General features: G+C 35.7%; 1 protein-coding gene and 2 long non-coding RNA genes across 3 annotated transcripts in view; 2 read left to right on the top strand and 1 right to left on the bottom strand.

Annotated features, from left to right (window-relative positions):
* The first annotated feature begins 357 nt into the window (after positions 1–357).
* On the top strand, positions 358–6918 carry LOC125681780 (uncharacterized). The gene is made up of 2 exons (XR_007372321.2): positions 358–704; positions 6513–6918. It is a non-coding gene; the product is annotated as an uncharacterized LOC125681780 (long non-coding RNA).
* A 2642-nt stretch (positions 6919–9560) lies between these two features.
* Positions 9561–15252, top strand: part of LOC125679144 (von Willebrand factor D and EGF domain-containing protein-like) — a 31987-nt gene continuing 26295 nt past the window's right edge. Inside the window, exon 1 of the mRNA XM_056153940.1 lies at positions 9561–9832. Within this exon, the coding sequence (XP_056009915.1) occupies positions 9775–9832 (58 nt within the window). The 5' untranslated portion in view covers positions 9561–9774. The remainder of the gene's footprint in view (positions 9833–15252) is intronic.
* LOC125681010 (uncharacterized) lies at positions 12418–13172 on the bottom strand. The gene is made up of 2 exons (XR_007372131.2): positions 13089–13172; positions 12418–12743 (listed from the first exon to the last, which is right to left on the bottom strand). It is a non-coding gene; the product is annotated as an uncharacterized LOC125681010 (long non-coding RNA).

Raw genomic sequence — 15252 nt, forward strand, 5'->3', positions numbered from 1 at the left:
CGAAAAGAGCGCAGGTCCAAATGTCAGCTGTGCCTAGAATTTAGTATAGCGCTAAAGGCAGTAAAAGGGAGGGTTCTTTACGATGGAACCTCTGATGTTTAGTTTATATCCAAAAACCAGTACTTGGTGTTCACTTTTGGAACAGTCACTTTCTACACGTATTCAGTTTGACTCCATGTTGTGAAGCGAGCGCCCTAACCACAAGGCTAAAGAGACTGGTTTGTAGGAAACTGGGTTTAATGCAAAGAAATCAGGAAATCTCTCCAATCTATATTTTTTTATTGCTCAAGACTTCCATCTGAAGACAGATTTAGTATGTGAACAATATATTATTGTAATGATTCCGGATATTTGAGGTACGACCATGCGGAGTTCTTAATTAGTCACTTTACATCACGTGATCTCATTTGTGTATAAATACCGAGACTCCGCAGTCGTCAGTGTCATTCTGATAGAAGACCCAGCCAAGTAGAGAGGACGAGAGTATGGGTACTAATAAAGTATTCATGATAAACAATTCCTCGCCTGTTCTTACGGTTAGAGAGTGAATTTGGAAGGCCATCAGAAGTCTGGCCTTCCACGAAGAGGTTGACCTCCAGTACAGAGGCTAGCCATAATTCGTTTTTGGTGTCGTCCGCATTGGCTGAACAGACCGTCGTCCAGGCCGCTATATTCATTGTCCGTCCTGAATAAGGCATCCTACAGTGAGTGTAGTGGTTGAAGGGCTACCACATATACTGTCCGTCCTGAATAAGGCGTCCTACAGTATATGGGGGTAATCCGAGGGCGACTGGGCTCTACATTTTAAGTTAGCACTACCAGTTTATCGTTGCTTGCCTCTGGTTGATATAGTGATTCTCTGTTTGATGATAATTAACCTAGATAAGGTTAGGACATATTTGTATATTTTGGCAGTCCACTAAAATCATACCAATTAGTGTAAATTAATTATTGTTGAATACCCCAAACCCTGGAATTGACCAGGTACGATCCCAGAATTCAAATGTAAATACGTTACATTATCATGAAAAAGGAAAACTGATAGCTCAGAAGACACATTTGTGTGAAAATTTTACAGTGTTAAATGCACTTGTAAATGGAGAATGACCATAATATGCAAAACATATGCCTAATTTCAAAAGCCTTAGAAATGTATTTGCCAGGATCAAGTACACAATTTCCTTAACATTGTTGACACTTAAAGCTGACATGAATTAATAAATATAGTATAATTCTATATGTTCGCCATATTTCTCTGCTAATCCGCCATATTAGTTGGAATTTCTATTGTTATATGTATCGGGGTTCGCATGGTATATAAGGGGACGAGCTTTGCTACGCTTCACTTCACATCAGTGTCTTCGATTTACCTGTGCGGGTAGCTTCGACAGGTAACACGTACATCTCCGATACTAATTCATAGGACATCAAGAAATGAAATCACGTTTTGGAACACCACGCAGTGCTCAAAATTATAATAAACATATCATACAGTAGTAAATCATTCTAAATACATGTATATATATTTGGATAAATATATATAGAATGCCTTTTCTTTACGTGAACGTGCGTACATTTGCAGTAAATACGTCAAAACTATACAAAAATGCGGAGAAATATTTCATCTTTTATCTATTGATAAAATGGAATAAGCAAAGAGTATACAATCTATACCATTTACAATTACTTCAAGTAAAAGGCAAAGACATAAATACTACTGTACTTATAAAAATGGCATGTATGCTCGCCATGAAAACTCATCGAATGCGGACGACTATTTACCTGGGCCTACTCGTAATATCTGTAAAGGACCGCAGATGTACGTGTACACTTGTCGAAAATACTCTAAGTAGTAGTAAAACTCCCTTTATTTGCATAATCCATGAAACAAAACGATAAATTCCATTCGCATTCCAACAGTAAACAACATTGTCCATTGTACAGACTGCGACACACTTAGCCCGTGCCGATCAGTTATCTTCAATCAGGGGAAGTATCAGAGTATAATATTTACCCTGTATTGTGCATGAATCCTTATACCATATGATTTACTGGTCAGAGTATTGCAGATTTATAAATCATGAAATCATTTAGGTACATAAATTTGCATATACAACACTGTGCGAGTGTATGGGATGAGAGAGAGAGAGAGAGAGAGAGAGAGAGAGAGAACAACGAGAGAGATAACGACGAGAGAGAGAGAGAACCGATGATCTTGTAATAATCGTGCTCTTATTAAGACAAATGATATCGTTAATTCAATAAAAAGAGAACAGTACTAGTAACTCAATATTGCTCTCATTAATTGATAACACAGATTTATTTGATTCATTTAATTAAAGCACGCATTAATTAAAAATTAAACATATTTTTAAATAATGTTATTTTCAATTACTTCATTTTATGTTAATTTGGCGCTCAATAGATCTTTTATATCTATGCCATTTTGCGTTATTACATTCTGCGTCGAACTCGACGCAAATTGTACTAATGCAAAATGTAATAATCGAGTTTATCACATTTTGCGTCGTTATCAAACATCAAGGGGAGAGGACAAGAGTGTCTGTCACCCACCTTTAATAACAATATCCATTTTTTGTTAGTTTGTAATGCAAATAAAAGATACATTGAGTGACAACCCCTCCCCCACTTACCCCAGCTTGAAAGTTCTGATATAATAGTAGAAGACACACACCACCACCAATTAAGAAAATGAAGATATGAGGCACTCATAGTTGAGGACTCTAACCACCCCATCCGACCCCCAACGACTGAAGAAAATGAAGTATAGGGAGGAAATTATTGAGGTAGTCAAAGTAAAAGACTCTTTAACCCTTCACCCCACATTAGGACTTTGAACATCGGACAAAACATCTTGGTTTGTTTGGGTGAATTGTTTTATTTTATTGCTGTTTTCGTTCATCTTTTTTAATTATTATTTTGAATGGCAAGAAATTTTGAAGAATCCAATTTTCCATTTTTTCCCCTGTTGTACCCCCCCCCCCCCCCCCCCTCATGAAAAATGACGATACATGTCTGGTTATTACATGTACATTTTGTTTTGCAACACATGCATGTATACTAATTGTATGGTGCATGTAGAATTGCACCCTTTACCAAGTTTTCCTTCATTTACACAGTGTAAGGAATGGTAAAGTAAAATCACAAAACAAAATGCATAAAGACCAAGATATTTTCAAGCGTAGGAACTTCATTCATGAATACATAAATACATGTATTCAGAAAAATCGCATGCATGCATTGCAGGACTATAGCATTTGTGTGTTTTAACGTTTCTGTAACATGCCATAATGATTACTTTGAGGCTTGAGTGTAATTTATTCATAAATATTTTCATTTCGTAGATCTGGCGCAATGGCCATACCGCTGTACGTAGAAATTTCAAATTCAAATGTATTCGATAAGATGTTAGTATGCATAAATCAGTAAAATTCGTGTTGAGCTTTTATTTGATATGATACAATGTCAATATACTGTAATGCATTAGTAGGATATGCAGAAGGCAAGAGTATAAACATTTTCTTTTTTCATTATCAGTATCAATATCTATATGATCACGAAAAAACGTTATATAATTTATATCCGGATTCATTTATACCGATTTAGATATCAATAAAAACAAAGCTGCATAGTTTGGGAGAGGGGTTTCTAATGAGTCTGATGAAATTAAAAGAAGGAACCCAACATTTGCATTCAAACTAGATGCACTTCAAAGTGAATTCATTTCTGCTCTGACTGAAAGCATGATTCTAAATTTGGGAACGAATCTTGCATACAAAATAATTAATAGGGGAACACATAAATTCGAGCTCCTTTGGAATTTAATGAAATGTAGATATACGCCTTTCTTTCAACACGAATTGATATGTTGTTTCAGGCACGAAAACAGGGGGTTGGGGTGGGCAGGAAGGCTGGTCTGCTTTCCCCACTTTTTTGACAATTTACTTTTTGCCCGTTATTCTAACATACAAAGTCAGTATTTTCTACATGCACAGTTCCAACTAATTTTTTTTTTAAATTTGTCATGAATTCAATTATAAGCATCAACTCCTGTAAGTTTCCAATATATTGTCAATCACAAATTTTTAAATAGCTGGACATTTTTAATGCTTGAAAGCTTACATTTATATAAGTGATCAATTTTCTTTCCTTCTATGAAATGGTATATTATAAATCGAAGTAGGACGGTCTCTCTCTCTCTCTCTCTCTCTCTCTCTCTCTCTCTCTCTCTCTCAATGAATATGGACATACAGAGACCGTAAATAATTATGTGGTTCCAAAAGAGACAACAAAACTATATTTTCGTTTATAAATTTCCTTTCATATGTGTCTTTGTGTAATCAACTGTTTTTTATGGATTGCAAATGTTATAAACGCATTTTCACACAGATGTATATTTTCGATCATTATTCCCTTATTTGTATATCCAAGTTTGTATATGATCATCGAGAAATTTTGAATTGTGCACGCAATATATCCAACCAGATATTAGATTCCCCATTTCTATAAACTGCAAAACCTCGACCAGACAAGCATTCAATACAGGAAAATTTTTCGACTCTGACATCTCCCCTGATTGAAGACACACTGTTTGGCACGGGTGAAGTGTGTCGCAGTCTGTATAATGGAATGAGAACGTGTTGTAAAGTTCTAACGAGATACAAATGGAGTTTATCATTTTGTTTCGTGGATTTATCAGAATAAAGAGAATCTAATATTTTCGGTAAGTGCACATCTCCGATACCTGTTGAATAGGCGCCCGATTTGATACTTTTTTTGGCGATTATACCTTGTGCATTGCATATTATGCATATGGCATGCACCTTTATTTTGCAAGAATTGATATAAATAATATATTTTATGCTCTTTGCCTATTCCATTCTATCAGTATGTAATTCACAAATGATTTATCCGCATTTATTTTATTACAAAATGCAAATACTTGCATGCATGCACTTACAACTATGCAAGAAAAGCTTTTTTTTTTTTTTTTTTTTTTTTTTTTGCATTTTTGTCTAACTTATCTAAACTTCCAGAATGTTGCATTAGTATACAATCAATATTTTGTAATTTTGAGCAAAGCATAATGTTTTAAAATGTTATTTTATTTGTTTCTCATTCCCTATATATTACTATCGGAGATGTGCACTGGTCGAGTCCACCTAGAAAAATCACTCAGGTGTGACAATCACATTTGGGGTATATACGGGTAGAGTAAATTAGGCTACCTGAAAGAAATATGGCGGATAAGATGAGAAAGGTGTACGTATTTATTAATTCATGTCAGCTTTAATAATTGTATAGATTTAAAACATCGAGTGTTTGTACCCATGATATTTCTTCATCAGTTTTGTGTGCATATCACATATCCACACTCGTGAAATTTTAAACCTGGAGATGTCCTAAACAAACATTTCATTGGTTGAAATGCTCTTCAAGGCAAGGGAGATAATTTTCTGGTGTTCTAATTTTCGTATGACTTAACAATTTTTCAATCTTTAAAAAGAAAAATGCAATTCATGAAATTGACACATTACTTTTTTAAAAGCAACTAATACAAAGCATTTCTATGGTTACTTCATTTACAGCAATGTTTTCATTTTTGCATACAAACATAAAAACTCGCCGTTTTTTGTTTTGATTGCTTGTGTTTTGGGATAATTTCAATTGACAATCAGTGATTCCAATGCAACGATTTTTGTTTGTATTATCAGTGGCATTTGAGAACTTTGCTAATCTTAAGAAGGAATAGGATAGTAACATTTCATTACATATTATGTTGCTTAAAATTACCCCTGCTGTAAGTTAGACTGTCTGTATCAGGTAAACTTAAAGTTTTTGTTTTTTTCAACACATCTGTTCTAAAACTATCCTATTCCTTCAGAATATTTTTTCCCCTTACAATTGCTCAAATTTTAATAACAATTATTAATCTTTTCCATCAAACTCTATGTATTTTATGATGTAATTTTTGGCAAAACTATTACAATATTCTCAGGTCTTTATCCTGGTTAATTTCTAAAGCAGTGTACTGTACAATATGCAAGAATAATTTTTATGCAAATTTGAGCAATTTAAATCTTTTTAGTTTGTTTTATTTCATAACTTTGTTGAAAAATAAATATTTTGATATGCACACTGAAAATCTCAGTTTCATTTGATATAGAGGCTTTAATCAGTGCTTTATACAAGGAACAGTGATTTTGATTTCCAGTACATATACCCTTCATAAATACAAACTTTTACAATGGGAGTCAGGACACAGCTTTGTAGGCATGATGTCCGTGAGATTATTTATTTTAGCTCAATTCAATCATTCAACTTCGCTCTATAGAGTTGCTGCTAAAGACGGCAAGCTTTTTTTAAAAAGCTTTACTTGTGTTTTCATTTCTCAACACGCATTTTATGGCGTAATTCGACTTGATATTTAAGCCAATACATACTGTACATGTACAAATAATTTTACATAACTCATAATACATTTTTTTCAGAATTGGACAATGAACAAATATTTAGAACTTGGGGTCCATCCTGAGAAACTGGTGATGGGTCTCCACGGCGCAGGGGCAACTTTTACACTGGCCAATAATAGCAAGCATGGCGTCGGGGACGCAATTTCTGATCCCGGCAATGAGGGACTATTGCTCAAACTGAAGTCCCGAAAATCTTATCCTGAGGTAAATCATGTACACCACAATGTGAAATAGAATGAAACAATAACCCGTGGTTTGCGACGATGTCAGCGGCATTAAGTGTAATTTTGAGAAGAATTGACGCAGTTCTGGCATAAACAACTTCCAAGTTTGTGAAATAGAATGAAACAATAACCCGTGGTTTGCGACGATGTTTACGTATATACACGATCTTAAGGAAAGGTATAAAAGACGCAAAATCTGACAGTTTCTTTCAGTTGTTATCAAGACATCAAAGAAGATACACATCTTGCATACAATATACATACATGCTGTTCCAAGTAATGTAAGTTTGTCGAATGATGATACAAAGCCAATTGCGAAGACTTTTCAGGGGCGGATCCAGGAATTGTGGTTACAGGGGTGCCACTTTATGAGGCTGGGGGCCGTCTTGAGGCCCACAGTGGGTCCAGGGCGAAGCCCTGGTGGGGGCCCAGGGGGCGATGTCCCCGGAAGCTCCTGGATTTTACAGGTTTTATAGAGCTTGAATTATGTCTCCTATTTAGTCATTTGTACTATTTTCTATCATTTTTAATAAGGTGAAATTAATAAAAATGACGCAAATTGTAAGGGTTTTAGAAGAAGAAAAAATTCTCCCAATACAGTATTTCAAGAAAACAAAAGATTTTGTTATTTATTTCTTCGAGAGTGGAAGAAATTCCTGCTTTTATCCTTTAGTACATTTTTCTAAACAAGATACCGCAATTTACCTTAAATTTGAAAATTTTAGGGTCCCCCCCCCCCTTCTTAAATCCGCCACTGCTCTTGAGTCAAAAACGTAAACAATCGTAACCAACTCCTAACTATTCGTAACAGCACGTAATCAACACGTTATTTACACGTAAAAGCTAAGCTAAATCGTAAATTTCCGTAATATACTCGTAACAATTCCTAAAAAGCTCGTAAAATGTCGTAGAATCGTAAATGTTTGCCGTTAATGCATCGCAAGAACTCGTAATAAACCGTAAATGGCCAGTATATACTCGTAAATACTCTTAAAACAAATACATAAGGATTCGTAAGAAAGATCCGTGAATGTGAAGGTACCACAAATCTTCAATTGTTCGATACAATGTTTGGTTTGTGGTATTCAGAGCAAAATTCATATTTGTAATATTTGATGTGCGATTACAAATATGAATGGATTTATTTAATGTAGCTACATGTATTTCTTTGTTCTCTGCGTTGAGTTTATTTTCGCAATCCTGAAGTTTAAGATTTACCTGTAACCGGATCTGTTTAAGGAACTGATTGTGCTGAAAGACTCTGAAACGTTCATTTCTAATTCTTGAATGCGAATCCCACATTTGCTCTGTAGCACTTGGACTTTTTGTACACCGCGCAGTCTACAGATAATTGATTTTGAATGCCACATTGATAAAGCTGATTCCCACACGCTTCCACACTCTCAGAACATGCGGTTCTCTTCATATTTTCGGTAAAAGTTCCGTGATATTCATGAATGTTCTGATAAATTATTTGAGTAGACACGGGGCATATTGTACATATGATAAAAACGGATTTATCGATAGCACACGGACGGAATATGCCCATGTTCGCCATCTTGGTCAGAGATGTACTGAAGAACGATGAAGTCCCCTCAAACAATGACACTACTTTCACGGGTTAAATTCTAAATCATGTAAAGAAGTCATCACTTCCCCTCACTTCGCAGGGTTGAAGTGGCTCTTATGAGAAGATGTGCTTTTTGGTGAGTGGTTTTTTGGGGTTTTTTAAAAAAAAAATTTGTTGTTTGTTTTGTTTTTTTAACACACAAACAGAAAGACTAGGAATTTTCTTTGGTGTATGAGACACAGGCAATCATATTGCTAGGGTTCGAATTTAATATCAATAGTAAATTCGAACCTAAGCGATATCATTGCCTGTGGTACGAGATGCATTTTCTGGTTGTTGTTTTTTTTTACAGAGTCAGAAAGGCTAGGAATTTTCCTTGACGTATGAGATGCACTAGGAAATTCGCCAAGTGTTATTTTCGGACATTCACGCAATACTGTGACGCGCGCAATCAAATAAATTATTTTTTCTCAGGAATTGAATTGATGCGCGCATCAAAGTAATTTTTGTTCTCATCAATTAAGCCGATTCGTGTGAAAATTTAATTGATGGGAATAATAATTGATTTGATGTGCGCATCAATTTATTTACGTGTATTGTGCACAATCTCCAAATGATTAAAGTTGGAGTTTATGTTAATTTGGCGCTTCAAACTCTGCGAAATTGCTTAATTATTAATTAAGAGCTGATGAACAGAGACGAAAATCAACCGCGCATGGAAATCAGAAGTCGGCGCGGATTGGTATTCGTTATTTTCAAAAATGGGTTCAGATTATGAAGTTCCATTTTAGTCAGATTGGTTGATTTGAACTAATTTTATTGAATTGCAAGTGAATGGTTGGGGTAGGACACAGGTTTTGTTAGGGTACTCTCCGCTTAGGTTCTAGCCCAGTTTGCAACATGACAGCATCACATGTAACACATTGGGAAGGGGTTGTTTGTCCCCAAACCTCATACACCCTCCGTGGTCTGAGATCTGGGGATGTAGTTTGAGGGTGAAAGTTTGGTACATGTATTACTTGTATAGTTTTTCATTAAGGCGCCAACTTTTCTACAAATTATTAATACATGTATACTGTGGACATTGCATATTACCATGTACAAAATGAAGAACGATGAATATAACGAACAGTGATCAATCTCATAAATCCTATAAAGAATGCAAAATTGGAAGGAGGGCAAATAAAGACCCCCACGGAAACACCAGAGGTGGAATCGGGTGTCTAGGAGGCTGTCACACCCGCGTGAACCCTTGTTCACTTAATTCGAAACATGTACATGTATTCTTCTCGACATTTAAATGGAACGAGAATGTTGAAAGACTTTTAACATTGATAATATTGTTAAACATACAAAACAGATACAGAGCTGATGGCGATTCTTTAACAGTTTTATATGACGGAAACAACTTCATGTAATGTCAATGTGATGCTTTGGTGAGATCTTACACAGAAGACACAGTGAGGACTTAACCACAGATAAGACCATGGAGCTACATTTGATTTCATTGCTACTGTTCGTGATGACCTTCCGGGAAGCCATGGGTAAGACAACAGAATTAATTTCAAATTTACTTGCTAGTGTCGAAATAATAACTCTAATCGAAACAAAAGTTTCAATTCAACATAAGAGAGAGAGAGAGAGAGAGAGAGAGAGAGAGAGTACATCTAACTGGTGACTACCGGTTACAGTTAATTCATGTGATTAAAAAACAATTTACTCTTCTCTTTTGAAGAACTACCTCGTAGTAATAGTACTAGTGACATAAAAAAAATACTGTAAATATTGACAAACATCTATGAAAATCGGTCTTAAATATTTGATAGTAGAACACGTCTCTTTTGTAATTAAACGGTAATGTTTTGAAGACGTGCTTGGTGAACTTTCTGGTGAAATGTGTACTATAGAAACACGTGTTTTCGTGAGTTCAAATTTTAGTGCTTTGAGAAATAGAATGTTCTTGGAAATCTAGATTTTGTGATTGAAATTTATATTTTAAAACTTCTCTACTGTTCATGAAGAAATTGATCATATTACTGAGAGCAACGAAAATTAGATTTATCATTATCCCAAACTTTGTGTACCTTGAGAACGTCATGCATTTTTCAATAAGATAGTTATAAATCTTTCTTAAACGATATAAGTTAATTTTTTGCCGTTAACAATGAATAAAAAAAAACTTCTCTTTTACATCCTGGTTCTTTTTTAAATGTGTGTCTTTAGATTGAAATATTTTATTGAAGACTTGGTTTCATATTACTAGAGAGCTGTGAATCACTGAATGCTCAAACAAAGACTGTGGCAAGGTATGTGCGAAGTGACCTGTCTCTTGCCTTTAAATAATTTGTTTGCAATAAGTGCAGCAAATTTTCTAACGTTGATAAAACTTATTTGTCCAAAGCTTTAATAGCAATTCTCTGCAGAAATTAAACATTAACTTTGAAATGAGGTGTATAGGAATTTGATGAGACCTCCAAGTATTGGATTGAGAAACCTTTAACAATTGCGATCTTCTTTTGGTTGTCATGGAAACAAGACATGTCCTTCTGTCGGTGATATGGAATCCCCCCACCCACCCATCCGGGGAAGTCTAGCTCTAGAGTGAGACTCCCCCCAGGGGAAGTCATACTCTGGAGTCCGACAGGCTGCAAGGAAGTTCCACATAGAGCGAAACTTCACGGGGATGGCTCACTTTACAACTACATAGTTTTAGACAGACACTGAGACAGTTTACTTCCCCCAATCGCTGCGGTAAGTTTTGTTCTAGATCAAAACGGCCTTCTTTGAAGATCTTCTCAACTCTAAACTTCGAAACCAAAACTGGAAGGAAGGGGAGAGGGGGTCTAATAATGAACTAAATCTAGATAACGTATCTTTCGCAATAATGAGGCCCTAGTTTTTCCGCGTCTGTAGCATACATGTACCCGTCGAGGTAATAGGAGAGTTTTGAGTTACTGCCGGACCATCGTTTCCCTCAAATGTTATACACGCCTGCATTTTGATATCCCTAATAATTCCTGGCTTCTTTCAAGGTCGTTCCAAGTGGAAGAAGATTAAAATCATGCCATATTTTTACAATTTAAATGTACTGGAGCTTAAACAATATTTCCAAAAACGGGTGTTACATGTATCTCAATTTGCAAGATAGAATGGAATTTACAACACTTGCTTCTCGATATTACCAGCTGCGGAATAGGGAGGGACGTGTTTACACATTGCAGAAATTATTGTTCTCTATATTGAAACATGAATATTTTAAAAGAAAGTGTGAGAAACTAAAGCCCTATTGTGTAATTCAACTTAAATTAGCATAACATTTTAATTTTTAAAAAATCAAGACTACAATTGTGTTATTGGACGAATTCGAGGTCTCTTACATAATGTACATCCCGTTTGGTTTCATATTATAATAGTTGTGATTGCACAAACACAGAATTTGTAGCAATTTCATAGCAACCATGTGTGCGTGAGGTAATTTGACTCTGACCTATGGATGATTTACGTGTTCAAAGAGTTTAAATGTCACAATACGTCAAAATTATGACAGTTGAAACTCTCTCTCTCTCTCTGTTCGGTTGCAACTCGGGTAGGGTAGCCCGAGTTCGTACTTAAACTTAAGCAATTTGAGGTACTTAGGTACGAACCCGAAGTCGTCCCTGTCTACTTCGAGGGTTAGTGTGGTAGCAATATGTCGGTCTTGTAATGACACTACACATGTATCAGTTGGGGTTGGTTTGAGTATTGTACGTGGGAGTTAAAAAAGAACATTCACAGGCGACTTCGGTTTGTATCCGAGTTAGTAGGGTACTTTCTTACTCCCTTGTATAATACCCCCAACCAATCATACCCATCGCTTGAAAACTGACACATACGCAGTGTCATTACAAGACAGGTAGGGTTACTTGGGTAGAGTTCAAATGTCACAATACGTAATATAAGAGATGAAACTCTCTCCGCTCGAGAGTAATAGTTATTCATTTACTTGCATATTATTCAACATTGCAGCATTATTGTCTGCTATTGTTACACTGCGGCTTTCATAAAAATTGTGGTACTGAGGATACTCTTGCGACCAAAAAGGTCAAAATTCCTTCTCTGAAAGATATTTTAATCTTTTTAAAATGTTGCACTGAAGATATATGCTTTATTAAATTATCATTTGCCATTTCAGCCAAATTCAAATTCAAAGCTGTGCAAATAAACCAAAAATGCGAGGAAACTGGCAAATTTCACCTTCAGTAATATGTATGAAAAAAGAAATTTCCTGGCCATGGGAAATAATTGAAAAAGTTGAATTTTCAAAATCCTGTGTCCTGATCTTTGATATCAAGCACTATTTATTCCGCCTTCCAATGGAACAAAGGACAAAACGGATAGTATAACCTCCTTAATCCGTTTATTGTAACTCTCCAAATGGCTGAGAGACAAATGTGAATGTCTGAGTGTGGTAAAAGGCTACAAGAAAAAATAAGGTACATTATAGAAAATTATTACAAGAACTGCTTTCCATAGATTTAACATTTGAACATGAATTCACCTAATAAGTGTATGAAATTTACCAAACAATAAAATAAACCTTGTCAAACAATACCGTCATTAGCTAGAACTATAATGTCATTAACTATGTAAATTAGATGAGTTATATCTGCTCAAATATAAAGCAACAGGACAATGTCACTATGGGTTTCCATACATTTACAATGTGATACAAACACATAAGATATATGCATCAGAATGACAAAATTCTAATATGTGCAACTGACGAAAGGTATAGGTACTTTAAATATACATTCAACTTACACCGTGGGTGGCCTACAGAAAGAAAATTCCTGCAAGAATAACAAAACAAAGGAGCAATTTGGCGGCAACAGACAAGAGAGATAACTCACACATGGATAATGTACTAAACAAAGAACAATAACTCTGACATACTCATCAAAATTCTCAATCCAGAACACTATTCATTCTTGAATTTACAATATATGTGAGTGAACTCAGAAATGGTCATTCAGTGAAATCGCTATAATTCAGAAATTACTAGAGCTTACTACTCTAGTGAGCAAATACATACAAACCTACCCTGGTGAGATCCAGTGAAATGGTGAAAGACAAAATCCACTGTGTGGAAAGGCAGATTTCCGGGTTGGAGTCTCACTTTTGATGTACACTTTGGGGTGGGGGATGGGCTAGTTCTAGAGTGAATCACACTCCAGACGCAGAGATCAACTTTGGCCGATCTCATTACAAAGATCAATTTGGCCGGTCTCGTTACAGAGATCATTTTGGCCGGTCTCATTACAGAGATCATTTTGGCCAAGAGGAAGGCTGGTTCCGAAATATGCCTTCTCTATGGGAAGAATTTCACTCTAGAATCTAGGATTCTCGAGTGAATCTCATTAGCCAGACTTTCGAAGAGAGGCATCGCCCTCTAGGGGTTGAGTGTCCCACTCTAGAGCCAAACTTCCGGGGAGAAGTCTCAATAAGGGTTTCATCCTTTAATAACGACTCTCCTCCATTTTAAACCCTGGTTTTTGTTGGGGGGGGGGTCTCTCCCCCCCCCCCCCCCAAACCACATATTTCAAGTCCCATCCATTTAAATTATTAAACGCAATGGGTCTTTCTTCAATGAAGTAATCCTTGTGTGTATGGAGCGCCAAATTAATATAAACTCAAATAATTGACGATATCTTGAAGATATCATAAATTCAATTATTGCGCACAAGAAATGAATTGATGCGCGCATTATTTCAATTGATGAGAGGAAAAATTGATAAGTGTGGTGGGATTATTGCTCGAAAAACTTAATTTGAAGCGCGGTATAAATGAGTTGATGATCACTTTAATTCAATTAAAAGATGTCTTTAATTATTTACAATGCGTTTGTAAAAGGAATCAATGCGTGCATCAATTCTTTTAAAGAGAGCAGCAATTCAATTAAAAGATCCTTAATTCAATTGTGGATATGTTGAATTGAATATATCTCTAATTATATACATGTAGTTGCTCTCTCTAAAAGAATTATTGTGCACATCGAAAGTTTATAACTTTCTCTTGAATTTATTGAGTATTCTATTAGTAATGGAATGCGAAGACAACGAACATTGATCAATCTCATAATTCCTATAAACAATACAAAATAGAGAATTTGGTAAACACGTGCCCCTGGATATACCAGAGGTGAGATCAGGTGCCTAGGAGGTGTAAACACCCCCTGTCGACCGGTCACACCTGCGTGAGCCCTATCTCTTGATCTAGCAAACGGAGTAATCCGTAGTCAAAATCAATGTGCCAACAACAGCTAAACAATCGGTATGAAACAGGTCAGACAACATTTGATCCAATGATAGGATATATGGGCAAACCAGATCATTATGATGACCATAGAATTTGCGAAATGCTGATTTTAAACGATACTGCTGAAACCTCTGTAACATCAACTTGTTTGTCAGTAGCCTGCCTTGATTTTAAAAACTGATCATACACAGTAAAAGCTCTTGCGTATTGAATCAGTTGAAAGATATCAGCACCATATGCAGGTAATAATGAAATATTGCTACAAAAATATGGGAAGTTGACGATGGAGAAAATGAAATCTTCCCGTTTGTCATAAAGTTGAGTTGTTAGTTTGCTTTGATATCCATGTTCAATATAGAATCTCTAAGTACGAAGCAGATGTGGAGGACTGCGTGATGTCTTTCATCTCGAGTTCACAGGGATGTATCGAATCGCGATATGAATGAAAATGATTCTTGTTAAGAGATGAAACGTCATCGATATATCTAATGTCAAGTTGAAGGTCATAGCAAGATATTTTTTGTTCTCATGTAGAAGATTTTGAATAAACTCTGCTTCATATCAATATAAAAACAGGTCAGCTAACAAAGGAGCACAATTTGTGCCCATGGGAATTCCAACAGACTGTTGGAAGACCTGATCACCACAAACAGTGACTACGAAGGTATTG

Source organism: Ostrea edulis, chromosome 2, assembly GCF_947568905.1.
Source record: "Ostrea edulis chromosome 2, xbOstEdul1.1, whole genome shotgun sequence".
Taxonomy (NCBI): domain Eukaryota; kingdom Metazoa; phylum Mollusca; class Bivalvia; order Ostreida; family Ostreidae; genus Ostrea; species Ostrea edulis.